This window comes from Hyperolius riggenbachi, chromosome 6 (assembly GCF_040937935.1).
Source record: "Hyperolius riggenbachi isolate aHypRig1 chromosome 6, aHypRig1.pri, whole genome shotgun sequence".
NCBI lineage: Eukaryota > Metazoa > Chordata > Amphibia > Anura > Hyperoliidae > Hyperolius > Hyperolius riggenbachi.
In genome coordinates this window covers 26,922,457-26,938,486 of record NC_090651.1, presented here as the reverse complement: position 1 = coordinate 26,938,486, position 16,030 = coordinate 26,922,457, and the positions used below count along the sequence as shown (strand labels likewise).

The 16,030-nt window shown below is 45.3% G+C and overlaps 1 protein-coding gene across 1 annotated transcript in view; it reads right to left on the bottom strand.

The window, feature by feature from the left end:
- Positions 1-16,030, bottom strand: part of LOC137522034 (sodium/glucose cotransporter 4-like) — a 50,409-nt gene that overhangs the window by 13,015 nt on the left and 21,364 nt on the right. The window contains exons 6-10 of the mRNA XM_068242054.1: positions 15,095-15,300; positions 12,373-12,508; positions 11,032-11,139; positions 2,680-2,830; positions 1,067-1,235 (exon numbers count right to left, since the gene is read on the bottom strand). Coding sequence (XP_068098155.1) covers positions 1,067-1,235; positions 2,680-2,830; positions 11,032-11,139; positions 12,373-12,508; positions 15,095-15,300 — 770 coding nt within the window. The remainder of the gene's footprint in view (positions 1-1,066; positions 1,236-2,679; positions 2,831-11,031; positions 11,140-12,372; positions 12,509-15,094; positions 15,301-16,030) is intronic.

Below are 16,030 nucleotides of genomic sequence, written 5' to 3'. Positions count from 1 at the left end.
AGGTAATCAGTAAAATAATTCTACAAAAAAGTAGAGAGCTTGGCACTTTTTTTGGTGCCCATTCAACCAGGTGGTGCTCAAGGCGACTGTCTAGTTGACCTATGCCTAAAAATGGCCATTTTACTGTTGTGGGTTTAAGGGCTAGAAAAATGTTTAGACTAAAGTATGACCCATATTTGCATACTTCTGTGACTGATTTTTTTTTTAGCCACCACACAGAGAAATGATGACCTGCTGAACTTTTCATTGCTGTCCTACCATCATAGGGTTTTCCACAGCTGCACAGAAGTTCTGACTTTCTGGACTGCTGCCTCAGTGCTCCACTACCCAAGCTAATGGCAGAAAAGCTTGCTGAGTAACTATCCACGGGTGCTGAGGAGAGAAGATTGTGGTTACCAAGACAACTGCCCATTTCCTGAAACCTAGAAAACTGTATAATGCCATGGAGAGAGAGGGATGTAGCAATGGTGGGGTGGATGGGCACTATACTAAAGTTCAGCGCAGAGCACTAGTCCTCAGATAAAAACCTCCAGTAAACAAAGTAATGAGCTGTAAAATGTGGAAACTTTTATGACTAGCTTCTGTTCCAGAGGTCCTCAAACTTTTTCAGTCAAGGGCCGGGTCAACATACTTCAGACTGCCTGGGGGCCGCTCCATACATAAACTGATGTTAGAAAAACATTACATTGAATCTAGGTATTGATTCCCCCCAATCATGCCTGGAGGAGAACTCCCAGCAGCAGCCATTCAGTCATGCGGCGCTCAAAGGACGTCTTTGAGCACCAGACAGTGAAGCATACCCAGATGACCACATAACTGCAGGAAGACAGCAAATGACTGCTCGCTGGCCTCTACAGTATGTGGATTGGCGATGCCAGTACTGCTGATCTATATGCGAACAGCCGATATTTACAGGTACAGTGGGCCGCATCTATAAGTTATACATTTTGTCTGGGGGGGGGCAATGATAAAGCCTTGGTGGGCCGCATTTGGCTTGCAGGCCTTAGTTTGAGGACCACTGTACTATTCAATACTTTTTTTTATTAATTCTGGTGGAAGCACTTACCGATTCGTTGACCCTATTGACAAAAATGGCCAAGATAAATATGGCGGTGACTGGTGGCGAGAGGTAGCTGGTGACTGACTGTATGTAATCAAAAAGCACCCCGCTATTGGCTGCCTCAATAATTGGAATCCATAGAATGCTTGTGGCCACCAGTACGACAATAAAAACTCTGCCAAAGAGAAAATATTGTATTACTAGACTGTAAGCACAAGAGAGGTCACATTACTTTAGTGAACATAGAAGACAACCTCAACCACCAACAAAGGATGCTCTGTACATGTGAAAGTTGGCTTTTAAAGCACACCTGTTGTTTTTTAAAGGATACCACAACTGACATGTGACATGTTGAGATAGACATGTGTATGTACAGTGCCTAGCACACAAATACCTGTGCTGTGTTCTTTTTTTTCTTTCTGTGCCTGAAAGAGTTAAATATCAAGTATGTAAGTGGCTGACTCAGTCCTGACTCAGACAGGAAGTGACTACAGTGTGACCCTCACTGATAAGAAATTCCACCTATAAAATACTTTCCTAGCAGAAAATGGCTTCTGAGAGCAGGAAAGAGATAAAAAGAGGAATTTCTTATCAGTGAGGGTCACACTGTAGTCACTTCCTGTCTGAGTCAGGACTGAGTCAGCCACTTACATACCTGATATTTACCTCTTTCAGAGAGAGAAAGAAAAAAAAGGAACACAGCCTAGTTATTTGTGTGCTAGGCACTGTACATACACATGTCTATCTCATTATGTCACATTTTAGTTGTGGTATTCTTTAAAGAAGTTTCACTATTATTTTATTTTATTAACAGCCCTCCCTTCCCCTGCCAGCCAATCACTGCCTCAGCCTATGACAGCCAATTGCTCTTGTGCCTCCCAGGGGGACAGATCGCAGCGATGTCCAGTGTAAATAGATGGTGCTCTCGCCACCTAACAGTCTCCTATCAACGATCGGTGCTGGGAGACTGAAGACTAAGTGGAGCTCTGACATTCAAGCAGAGATGGGCGCGCACAATCTCCTGCAAAGCCCCGCCCCAGGAATTCATACCAATTGGAGTTCAGCGGTCCTGGGGCTGCCGCCGCGTCCATGCCAATTGGCGTGGAGCGGTCGGCAAGCAGTTAATCACACACATTAGGCACAAACCTGAGGGAGTGGCGTATGCCATGAAATGCATTGTCATAATGCTTATAAAATTTGCAGTTTTAAATGACTGTTGCTCCTCTCTAGGCAAATTCCTCTCGTGAGTAATTTGCCTCGCACAAAGGCATTGGCCTTGGGCAGCTGCAGCTCAGGGGATGAATAGACCTGAAAGAGGTGTGGCTAAACATGGAAGAGAAAGGTACAAAGTGATAAACAGGTTGCAAATGGGGTACAACACATGGGAGAGGGCTGCTGCTGCCTTGTTGTACATAAAAGAAAGGGGTTCTTATACATGGAAGAGGAGGCTGCGCATGGAAGGGGAAGGGGCTGCTGCACATATATGGGGAGCAACAAGAAAATTAGCCTATGGGAGCTAAAAGTATAAATCTGGCCTTGCTCGTGGTGCCTGGTAATTTGGGCGCTGCCATAAACCGCAACGTTGTGCGTACAAAGCTCAGCCTACACAGATACCGCACCTGCTCACAATCATGAGTTCCTGCTCTTTGGCATTCCTTCGTATGCGTAACCAGATGTCCATCGTGAAGATAGTGCTAGCACTATTGAAGATAGACGTGAGCGAACTCATCAGGGCGGCCATTACTACCGCTATCATTAAGCCTTTAAGCCCTAGAATACAAGCACATTACAAGTCACCAGTCTATAAATACACAACTTTCAAAAAACATAACCACAAATTAAAATCATTTCCCATGAAAAAAAATGTGATTTTGATTTCAATGAACGTTTTCTACAGAGCAGCACTTTTGTTTTTTGTATATTGAATGTTATTGTATCTTTGTTATTTTATTAGACAGTCATGATCAGGGCTGGATTTACAACTCAGAGGCCCATAGGCGCAGGGGTTCTGGTGCCCTAAATGCCATGAGCACAGGCCACGCCCCCAAATAAAAAAATTCTGAACTCTAATGCCTATCTTATATCACTAACTGTCCTTAGAATCACTCTAATCGCTGTCTCATTTCATCCTTAGTGACATGAGAAGTGGATTAGGGTGTAACTGCCTGAGGTCAGTGATCTGAGGAGGAGGGGCTGCCTCTCCCACATAAGGTGCCTGCAGGCACGTGCCTACAGTGCCTTATGGAAAAACAAAAAAACCCTAAAACGGCTATCATTCATAAAAGTGTGGTCGGTAATACAAATCAGTGCGGGAAATCACTGCTGCCGGTATTTTACACTACTGTGTGCTCATTCATAAAAAAGTGCACAGTTGCGATAGCAGTGCGGAGATTCCCCGAACTAGGCTGGCGGTTGGCTTGCAGAAGCACAGGAAGCTGCCGAGTTGATACATTTCTCCGTGTTCCGCTCTACTGCAGCTGCCTGGGAGGTCTGTGTCTCCATTCACTTAACATGGTTATCGCCACATCCAAGGGCGCGGTATTTCCTGTCCTCACACCGCTTGCGTAAATCTTTATGAATTAACATTTTGTTACATTTGTTACGATAGTCACCGCACAAGGCGGTGATTTATCGCTCTGCTCGGTAATGTCAGCTTTTCATGCGGAAAGAGCCTTTATGAATGAAGATCTTGCTATGTGTTCGGCAAAGTCGGCTGTTTTCAGCATTTCCGCATGCGGAAATGCTTTATGAATGATAGCCAATATTGTGTGTAGAAAAAAGAGGCCCCTCAAAAAGCACCACTCCAGCTACAATATTAACAATTACAAAAAGTCTTTATTGAGCATAATCAGTCACAAAATCAGGAATACAACCTGACAATAAGCTTAAAAACCATGATAAAATGTCCCATAAAATATCTCCATGCTGATAAATATTGCTTGCTGTAATAGTATATAGAGAAAATCTATCTTGCGACAATAAAACATGGATAAAGAGACAGGACAGCAGCTTCTCAATAGAAGCTGCTGCCTGTGAGAACCCGGGTTCAGTATTGCAGTACTATAGCTTTAAGAGGCAATTGAAATGCACAACACCATGGAAAAAATGATTAAATAAGTGAAACATAACACTTAGTGAATATCACCAATAAAAATTGGTTATTGAACAAGTGAAAAACAGGTCCAAGACGCGGACAAAGTGCTGAAATAGTGCAAATATCAAGATAAATAAACACAATCTTACAAAAACTATAACATTGTATGTGCAAATAAGCTCCTAATGGAATCTGACAGTGCAGCAGCCCACAAATGTGTACACAGAGAAAGTGCAATAGGGCAATACTTAGCCAAGTAGAGATTGAGATGCAAGCGTGCAGCAGGAGAGACGGAGGATCCCCTCGAAGCTACCCCACTAGTTACGCGGGCGCAACCCCGCTTTGTCAAGGAGAGGAGGAACCGTGTGTTCACGCCGCGGACCGGCGTTTAAATGGGTCTCGGAAGGTGTGCGCGTCATCCGTGACGTCACCGGAAGTGCAGTCGCGGACAGGAAGAAGGAAGAACCAGTCTGGTCAGACTGGATGCCTCGCTGGAGCGCAAGGAAGGTAATAGTATACTCTGCCACCAAGAAGGAAGTAGAAGATAAACAGTACCACAATAGAAGGGATAAACTATGATTACATGAATAAAAGGCCTATTATTTTATATGATACGGACAACAATAAGAGTTATATACATATATGCCACAAACATTGTAATAAAAACCTATTGGAAAACTCGCTTATTTTTGCCTTGCAGTGGCTGTTAAAGGGGAACACCCACCCATCACGCACACTGTTCAAAAGCTCATATTTAGGAGCATGTGCAGCAGAATCTGCCTGTTGCAAATCAGTTCTGGATATAAAGTCCAAATGACAATCCACCTCCGACACCTGCCCTGAAAATGCAAGGTATTCCATTTGGAAGGTTCATCACGTCCCAAAAAGTCCATCCAAAGTATACTAGTGTCCCATACAGGTTCATAGTCATTCCTTGCAAGGGGCTAGGCGCAGAGGCAGAAGTAGTGTCCAAGTCCGTCAGGCTCGCTGCACATTGCTCCATTTTGGATTTCTTGATCAGAGTCAAATCCATCAAAATCTCCATTCAACAGTGATAATAGCCTCTACATACAAAAGAAAGAGACAATTATAAGATACATAAATGCACTAGTGCAAGTCATCATTAAAACAGAACATCGGAAACTGTCACAGATCAGTGCATTAGCCTAATCAGCCCAAGAAACCAGACCAATCGATTTCCTCATTAATACCAGATGGGGACATTGAATTCAATTGGTATATCCATCTAGCCTCTCGTTTGAGAAGGTTTCTGGATATATCCCCGCCCCTTATGCCCATATTAATTTGTTCAAGCCCACAAATTCTTGTTCCTGCATAGGATCCACCATGAACATAATAGTAGTGTGCTGCCACTGAAGTGAGACTAGCCCCCTCCTCCAAATCTCTTCTAGCCAACCTAATATTGGAGAAATGTTTTTGTATCCTTGTTTTTAACATGTTTTTTGTTTGACCTACATAGATTTTATTGCAGGGACATGTGATAGCGTATACCACTCCTTTACTTTTACAGTTGATGTATTTCCAGATTTTATAGGCATTTTGCCTCTTGCTGTCCTGTATTTCCGTACAGGGGCGCATGTACTCACATATGTTGCAGTTACCACAAGGGTGGCTTCCCCTGAGTCTCCCCAATGTACGTTGATTTCCTGAAGATCTGTAATGGCTAGAACAAAGTTTATCCTTCAGGGTGGGGCATCTTCTTGCTGTTATAGAGGGGTGTGGGCTGATATGTTTTGCAATATCTGTATCTGAGCATAAGATGGGCCAAGTTCTATTCAAAATTTTATAAATGTCCTTCCACTGATTATTGAAGGTAGTACTAAGTCTTACCATTGGCATGGTCATTTGTTTCTTGGTATGTAACAGTGCCAGTCGTTCTGATGCTTTTGCTCTTTCGTAGGCCCTGGATATGATTTTTCTAGGGTAGCCTCTCTCTCGGAATCTCTCGGAATGCACTGATCTGTGACAGTTTCCGATGTTCTGTTTTAATGATGACTTGCACTAGTGCATTTATGTATCTTATAATTGTCTCTTTCTTTTGTATGTAGAGGCTATTATCACTGTTGAATGGAGATTTTGATGGATTTGACTCTGATCAAGAAATCCAAAATGGAGCAATGTGCAGCGAGCCTGACGGACTTGGACACTACTTCTGCCTCTGCGCCTAGCCCCTTGCAAGGAATGACTATGAACCTGTATGGGACACTAGTATACTTTGGATGGACTTTTTGGGACGTGATGAACCTTCCAAATGGAATACCTTGCATTTTCAGGGCAGGTGTCGGAGGTGGATTGTCATTTGGACTTTATATCCAGAACTGATTTGCAACAGGCAGATTCTGCTGCACATGCTCCTAAATATGAGCTTTTGAACAGTGTGCGTGATGGGTGGGTGTTCCCCTTTAACAGCCACTGCAAGGCAAAAATAAGCGAGTTTTCCAATAGGTTTTTATTACAATGTTTGTGGCATATATGTATATAACTCTTATTGTTGTCCGTATCATATAAAATAATAGGCCTTTTATTCATGTAATCATAGTTTATCCCTTCTATTGTGGTACTGTTTATCTTCTACTTCCTTCTTGGTGGCAGAGTATACTATTACCTTCCTTGCGCTCCAGCGAGGCATCCAGTCTGACCAGACTGGTTCTTCCTTCTTCCTGTCCGCGACTGCACTTCCGGTGACGTCACGGATGACGCGCACACCTTCCGAGACCCATTTAAACGCCGGTCCGCGGCGTGAACACACGGTTCCTCCTCTCCTTGACAAAGCGGGGTTGCGCCCGCGTAACTAGTGGGGTAGCTTCGAGGGGATCCTCCGTCTCTCCTGCTGCACGCTTGCATCTCAATCTCTACTTGGCTAAGTATTGCCCTATTGCACTTTCTCTGTGTACACATTTGTGGGCTGCTGCACTGTCAGATTCCATTAGGAGCTTATTTGCACATACAATGTTATAGTTTTTGTAAGATTGTGTTTATTTATCTTGATATTTGCACTATTTCAGCACTTTGTCCGCGTCTTGGACCTGTTTTTCACTTGTTCAATAACCAATTTTTATTGGTGATATTCACTAAGTGTTATGTTTCACTTATTTAATCATTTTTTCCATGGTGTTGTGCATTTCAATTGCCTCTTAAAGCTATAGTACTGCAATACTGAACCCGGGTTCTCACAGGCAGCAGCTTCTATTGAGAAGCTGCTGTCCTGTCTCTTTATCCATGTTTTATTGTCGCAAGATAGATTTTCTCTATATACTATTACAGCAAGCAATATTTATCAGCATGGAGATATTTTATGGGACATTTTATCATGGTTTTTAAGCTTATTGTCAGGTTGTATTCCTGATTTTGTGACTGATTATGCTTAATAAAGACTTTTTGTAATTGTTAATATTGTAGCTGGAGTGGTGCTTTTTGAGGGGCCTCTTTTTTCTACACACAGTATAAATCTTTTTTGACCCCAGCACACTCTACCGTTATTCACAAGGGTGCGAACCAACATCTTTTTCTGATAGCCAATATGTCTGCAAACAAAATATATACGGTACCAAGAAATCGAGAATAATGCCATAGCTATTTCTCAGGCTCCTATATTATGAATTAACCGGGGGACATATTTTCTTGACTGTAGCTGTGCAGTTAAAACATTACAACCACTTGCCTGATATTGTATAGGTCCCCCTCTACCAACACAACCGCTCTAAGCCATCTAGGTATGGACCAAGCAAAACCACTGAAGGTGTCCTGTGGTGTCTGGCACTAAATGTTCATACACACGGGCTACTCTTGTCTGCTGTTGCCAGCAGACAAGAGACCAGGGAGCGACAGCTCCCTGGCGGCAACAGCTATCCACACGTCTCGCCAGAAAGGCAGAAGCTGTCTGTGAAGGGAGCATCCCCCGGCCGGATGCTCCATTCACTTGCCTTTGTCTCCTGTCGCTAGTCCGCATACACACGCAGTATGCATGGCGGACTAGCGACAGTTGCGGAGACAGAAGTTGCCGGCAATTGAACTTTTCAATTGCACGGCAACTTTACTGTCCAGCGACAGTTCGTTGCTCGCGCATCATACACACGGGGCAACTGTCGCTCAGACATGCGCTTGCCACATGTTTGTGGCGACAGTTGTGCCCCGTGTGTATGGGCCTTAAGATGTTAGCAATAAGGTCCGTAAACCGCATCATTTGTCTTGAATAAACACAGTAGAATCTTGTCAGGGTCAGAACAATAGCTATAGCAATTGCTTGGGGGCCCTGGAGTATAGGGGGCCCAAGCGGTAATTGATGTGTCAACTATTAATTTTCCAGTATTTCTCAGCCCTTTGACTTAACCTCGGTGCTCGTAGACAATTTTTTAGTGTACGTTGCATAGGAGTGCACATTGTCCAGTTAACTCCTATCCGTAGGCAGGCCCGGATTTACATCACAGGAGCCTATAGTCACAGATGTCCTGGCAGCCTAAACTTCACTCTCCAGGAACCCACAAACCCCCACCACAAGTGTGCTGGCTGGCCCAGAGGTCACTTCTCCCTTACCCATCATAGGTAGCTACAGGTATCCCTTAGCATTAGGTAGCCAGAGGTACCCTCAGTATTAAGTAGCTAGTGGTGCACCAACTGAAGGAAGATCTTATCAGTGGAATGCCGAGAGCCGGATGACTAAATTCATTTACGCTCTACTCGGGACTCCCCATAGGGAATAAGGGAGGCGCTAGGGGAGAAAAGTGAGCCACCCCTCCATCATCAGGCGCCTGTAGGCACGTGCCTACAGTGCCTCATGGTAAATCTGGCCTTGTCCGTAGGGTAGGGGCAGGTGGCATTGATCAAGGGTGCCTAGGTCTGATGGTCCCATCAAAATTCTGCTACGGGGCCCCATAATCACTAGCTACACCTCTGAATCTCGTCAAAGTAAACTCTGCTATAGTAAACCTCTGGATATAGTAAACTAAATGTTCAGATCCCGGCCAATCTGCATTATAAGTATATGGGAGTAATGCCTGGTGTAATAAACTCTGATATAATAAAACTTGTTATAGTAAACCTGTTTTTTTCTTGGTCGCTGTGGAATTACGTATCTAGCTATAGTGGAAAGTGGGTGGGGACATGCGTCATTTATCAGTCAGACCCATGAGCTATGGTCGGTGGGCGGGCCTAGCAGCCACTTGTGGCCTACTCGCTATCTACACACTACTCTGGGCCTGCGAGGACTACCTCAAAACACCAGCCAGTGAGACCTATGCTTCCTGTATAAGCTGCTGCCTGATCACTGATGGAATTGCCTGTCATCTGTGACTTGCTTGTGCATGGCTGCAATGCACTGACATGCGTGGACAGAATAGCACACCCTCAGTACTGTATCTGCATTAACTGGTGGTGAGGCCTATGTTTACATCATTATTGCAGGCAAATCTCTGCACATGGAGCACTGTGAATTTTGATTTAGCTTAAAAGCTGCCTGTGCTCACTTGCTGAAGCTTTGAAAAGAAAAATTGACTCCTGTTTATTGACTAAATTAAGATAAAATACTATAGTATACTATATGTGCTTGAGTATGGCAATTTCTGATATAGTTAACTACTTGTTCCGGTATCTTGGAGTCTACTATAACTGGATTCTATTGCATCTTTTATAGTCCATTCCTCACCCGAGGTAAAACCATTTATTGTTTCAAACCGCTTCCAAGAGCCATATACACCCTGGGCACCTCCCTCCCATCCATTGTATTATCTAATCCGGTGGTGTCAAATACAAAGAGGGCTGAAATTGTACCCCGGGTACCTAGTCGCGGGCCAACCTCAATATCTACTGGCCACCTTCCTCCCTTATAAAGGTCCCTGGTGTCTAATAGCTCCCCTATACAGTTCCCTGGTGTCTAGAAGCCCCTATCCTCCCCCTATACACTTTCCTATCGTTTAGTGCTTTCCCTCTACCCCCAAATGGCTTCCCTGTTGTTCTAGGTCTTCACCTCCAATATAGCTTCCCTGGGGGTCTAGAGTGGGCCACACACAATGCAAAGGGAAGAAACCACTTGAGGGCCAAACTGAATGGCTTTGAGGGCCAGATTTGGCCTGAGGGCCGGAGTTGGACATGTATGATCTAACCCCTAGCTAGGGGTCCTTCACCTGTGATTTTATCCAGGGTTGGTTTTCTTTGTTTTGTTTGCCCATTTCGAGGAGAAGAACCCAGATCTATCCACATGGAGACGGATTTCTCCACAGTCTTTCTATTATGGTTGCCTCTCGCAACCCACCTCGTATATAGCATTCTTATTGCTCTTTATCCTGGTGGTTTTAAAAACTACACTATATTGTCGCTCCTGGTCTTCCTGTTTGATAGTTTTTTTTCACTTTCTGTTTCTGGAGTTCACCTGCAGAGAGACCCTCACTGGATTCATCGACTACAACATACCACATAGATAAGGTTTAACTTTATAAGACCTGCTTCCTGGCTGCCCTGAGACCATAAACATACCGCACAGTTAAGCCACACCCCATGTCACGCCCCCTAACCACGCCCCCAGCACACCCCTAGTCATGCATACTATATTTTAAAAGAAAAATATGTTGTTTTATAATTCAAACCACACTGGTCCTTTCTATCCTGGTTCATTTACCGTCATATTAACATTTGAATATAACAAATATATCAATTTAAAGGATGGGGGTATAAAGTTTAGAGTAAATGAAACACATTTTTCAGAAGATAAAATACATATATTTACATAGATCTACATATCAGTCCTGAAAGAGGGACAAAGAAGGAAGAAAGAGGGACAGAGGTTCCCAAAGAGGGACTGTCCCTGCAAAAGAGTGACAGCTGGGAGTTACGTCATAAACAGAAAGATAAATTGACATCTCACCAACAGGCATGAGTGCAATTACCAGCTTGGGATAGGCAAAGTTGGAGCAGCTCACATTAACCCCGCAGTAATAGAAGCATTCTTCTGGGTCAACACAACCGATCTCATCTAAAAATCAATACAATTCTGGTTAGAAGAGTCTTTCCTTTGCTTTCAGGCTAGTTCGACGCTGGAGCGGTGTGTTGCACTGTAACAAGCACATAAAGCAACGCAAAGCACGTGGAAAAAAGCAGAGAAATGCTGTGCTGCTTTATCTCAGATAGAGAAAGTGCCATGGCACTTTTCTGCAAGGAGGTGAGGCTACATGTCGGAAGGTGACAGACACGGGGCTCAGGGAGTGAGTTGCAGAAAGAAAAAAACAGGCAGGTAATTATAGCAATGTTACAAGAGGATCCATTAAATGTAAAATTTAGACGCAATTTTCTCTCCAAGGTCGCTCACATGCTCCACAAATGCGCATGGGCAAGTACTTCAATAAGCCCCCTCATTGCCCAACGGGTCCCGTCAACATGGAGACAGTCAATGGAATGGTGTATGGATGGTTGTGCTCTGCTGGGTGCAGGACTATATGATTTCAGAGGCGAACAGCAGAATCAAAGAGGATATCGTTACAGCCCGCAAGCCAAGTTTGACTTTCGGATCCTTTATTGCATAAGCACAGTGGAATCCAACAATTGTTTTGGGGCCCTTACACGTCCTCTTTGTCAAGGCAGGATGAACAATACAGTCCATATATAGTGTATTGTTCATCCAGCATTGACAAAGGGGACCCTTTAGTGAATCAATCTCATGGACACTAGTAGAACAACAAGAAGGATTAATGTATTTTTTGACTATAATACTTCTCCCCCCAAAAAAGTGGGGGAAAAAGTCACTGCATCTTAAAGTCCAATTGCAGAGAGTTCCTGACTTGTGAACGCCTGCCAATACGAACATCCAACCTGCCGCAATGTCGGAGACTCCCTGTACTGTGCCCATGCAGAGGGGGACACAAGGAGGACAGAGGCAGACACATGGAGGACACAGGAGGACACAAGGGGGACAGAGGAGGACACAGGCTGACATAAGAGGCACAAGGGGGCATTGGGGTACAAAGGGGGCATAATCCACAAGATGCCCCTCCACCATGAATGCACCAGGTTCAGTATATATTTTCTCCCTTGGTTTTTGTTCTCTAACCCTAAGTGAGTCTTATGGTCAGGAGTGTCTTATAGTGCGAAAAATACAGTACCTTGAACCGTTGTCCACCACAGGAAAGAACGTAAAAGCTCATAAAAAATGTGTTTTTTGGGCTAATACAAAGTCCGTTAGTTGATGTTGAGAATCTAGAAACAATCTCACCTGGATACAGAGCTCTGCTGATCATTCCTGGAAAAACCACAAGAAACGTGGGAAGAATCTTTAGATAACCACCAAGTATGGAGCCACCCTTAGCATGGGAGAGGTTCTTCGCTGCTAGAGATCTCTGAACAATCACCTAGAACACAATTAGGTAGGTGTATTTTTAGGCATTGGTATGTGTATTTTTTTGCATTTTTTTCCTGATTAGCTCCGAGTCTAGCCACAATTTATGAAGGCCCAACCATATTGATAGGTTTCATCACCACGCTCTTGGTGTTGGGCATAAGGTCTCATCATGTTTGTCAATCAGAATTTGCCAAATGTAATTATTACATAGCAAAAAATAAACAGGAGAAAAGAGAAACAGACCAAAAGGAGAAAGAAGAGCTACCTTCAGAGAAGGATATAATACCGTATCCTCCGGGGTACAAGATTCCTCCCTACCCTCAGAATCCTCTAAAGAGTCGGGGGGCCATACCACACGCTTGGTGTCATTGATGCCGGGTGACATGCAACGCCAACACACGATGCCCGTACATAACATGCTGAAATCAAGCTTCTCAACATGCATGACCACTAAGTGCGCCCTGGCAAAAAGCACTTGCCTAGGAAGTGGCCGCAGGCAGAGCCTCCAGATGCATCCAAAGCGACAGCATTTGCAGGGACCTTTGCACTATCAAATTACCGCATGGCCCAAAATCAAGTATCTCAGCAAGCATGACCACTAAGTGCGCCCTGGCAAAAGGCACCCGTCTCTGAAGTGGCTATAAGCAGAGCCGCCTGATACATTTCAAAGCAATAGCACGTGCAGGTGCACCAGCACCATCAGACACTGCTAGGCCCAAAACCAAGCGTCCTAGCATACATGACCACCAAGCACACCCTGGCAAAAGGCACCTATCCCTGAAGTGACCGCAGGCAAAGCCCCCCCCCCCCCCCCCCGATACAACCAAAGTGACAGCGTCTGCAGGGACCTTTGCACCAGACACCATAATGCCCAAAATCAAGTGTCTCATTATGCATGACCGCAAGGAGCACCCGTCCCCAAAGTGGCCGCAGGCAGAGCCTCACGACACATCCAAGCAACAGCACATGCTTACCAATCGCCTCATCCTGCACAACCACTATCAAAAATGAGACCACGTCCATCCTCGTGATCAAGACAACTTTCAACAGAAAGCACAACACACACACACCTCCAGCACCCGTTCACACCCAGAACCAGTCGTCCCACCCGTCGGGAAACACGGTAAGTAGAAAAGAAAACACAGAAGGAAAGGTGTAGAGGTGTATATAATAGCTAATTAACACTATCCTAAAAATAGTATGGCTAGCATCTGAATTTCTCAGAACAGATTTTATTTTTTGCATGTTTGTTAGATGACAACCTGCAGTTTTGATACACCATTTGCAATAAATTAGGCTGCTAGCAGTGACTAGTGTTGGGCGAACAGTGTTCGCCACTGTTCGGGTTCTGCAGAACATCACCCTGTTCGGGTGATGTTCGAGTTGGACCGAACACCTGATGGTGTTCGGCCAAACATGGCCGAACTAAGAGCGCATGGCCGAACGGTCGGCTAGCGCTGTGATTGGCCGAACGGGTCACGTGGTTCGGACCCGAACGCGTTCTGATTGGCCGAACGGGTCACGTGGTTCAGGTAAATAAATACCTGATCCACGTCATTTCTCCACCATTTGTCTGTGGGTTTAGCTTTGGGTAGGCAGGCAGGGTAGTTCTCTCTCCAGCCAGGCTAGCCAGGGTCCCCCCAGTCATTGTGTCGCTGCTGCGAACAGTAGTACACCGCTCACCCACACTATATAGCATTGTGTTTACTGCCACTCTGTGTACACCGCTCACCCACCACTGTATAGCATTGTGTTTACTGCCAATCTGTGTCTCTGCTGGGAACAGTAGTACACCGTTCACCCGCCACTGTATAGCATTGTGCTCTGTGTCGCTGCTGGGAATAGTAGTACACCGCTCACCCACCACTGTATAGCATTGTGCTTTGTGTCGCTGCTGGGAACAGTAGTACACCGCTCACCCACCACTGTATAGCATTGTGCTCTGTGTCGCTGCTGGGAACAGTAGCACACCGCTCACCCACCACTGTATAGCATTGTGCTCTGTGTCGCTGCTGGGAACAGTAGTACACCGCTCACCCACCACTGTATAGCATTGTGCTCTGTGTCGCTGCTGGGAACAGTATTACACCGCTCACCCACCACTGTATGGCATTGTGCTCTGTGTCGCTGCTGGAAACAGTAGTACACCGCTCACCCACCACTGTATAGCATTGTGCTCTGTGTCGCTGCTGGGAATAGTAGTACACCGCTCACCCACCACTGTATAGCATTGTGCTCTGTGTCGCTGCTGGGAATAGTAGTACATCGCTCACCCACCACTGTACAATCAATTTTCTCAAAAACTATAAGCTCTTTTTCAAATTTTTTTTTCCTCTTGTACCCACTCCCAAGGTGCACATACCCTGCAAATTTGGGGTATGTAGCATGTAAGGAAGCTTTACAAAGCACGAAAGTTCGGGTCCCCATTGACTTCCATTATGTTCGGAGTTCGGCGCGAACACCCGAACATCGCGGCCATGTTCGGCGAACGTTCGCGAACCCGAACATCCAGGTGTTCGCCCAACACTAGCAGTGACCACAGGTCATATCACAAGCTGACTCTACAGAATTATTTTATGGGATTAGTCCCACTCACCTGATCAGTACACCACACCCACGTGGCCAATATGGTGAGCCCAAATATAAGGCCAGGCCACGGCAGGTCACCGGTGATTGGGTCCCGAAACATGTGGAAGGCATCCTTGCGGGGTAGATGGCAGTCTGTGCCATTGACAATGACGCTCGGGATGGCTTTCATATATTTTTCCTCCAGTCCAGTGAACCAGCCAATCTCAATAAAAGCTGCAGAAAGAAACAGAGATTTACGCAAAAGTCACACATATCCAAACCAATGGACCTTGCCTCTTAAAGAGTCTCTGAAGCCTCTAAAAATGACCCTTTTTATTAGCCAGTATTGTTAAGCACTAATTGCACTAGGTGAACTGCCGCTATCCCACGGCAAAACGAGCCCTAATCACCCCCAAACACCGGGGCAAAAATCCACGACTTTCTTGGCCGTGGATTTTGCTGCCCGGGGAGGCAGAGCTTTCAGCTGTAGCTCTGCCTCCATTCGCGTCAATCTCCCGCGGCTCTCAGCCTCCTCCCCGCCCCTCTCTAATTGATGGAAGACTGAGAGGGGCAGGAGGAGGCGGAGATCCGCGGAAGATGGACGCGAATGGAGGCAGAGCTGCAGCTGAAAGCTCTGCCTCCAACAGGAACGAGCCCCGCAATTTGCCCCGGGCTTTTGGGGGTGATTAAAGCCTCGTTTTGCTGCGGGGTAGCAGCGGTTAAGCTAATACATTAATGCTTAACAAGGCTGGCTAAAAAAAAGGATAATTTTCGGAGGCTACAGAGTCTCTTTAAATAACACCTGAAGTGAGAGAGATATGGAGGCTACCATACTTATTTCCTTTTAAAGTGTATGTGAGATCAATTAAAAGTAAAAAATCATGCATACCTGGGGCATCCTCCAGCCCCCTTTGGCCTTAACGCTGCCTCACCGCCCTTCACCTCCTGGATCCAGAAAATGGAG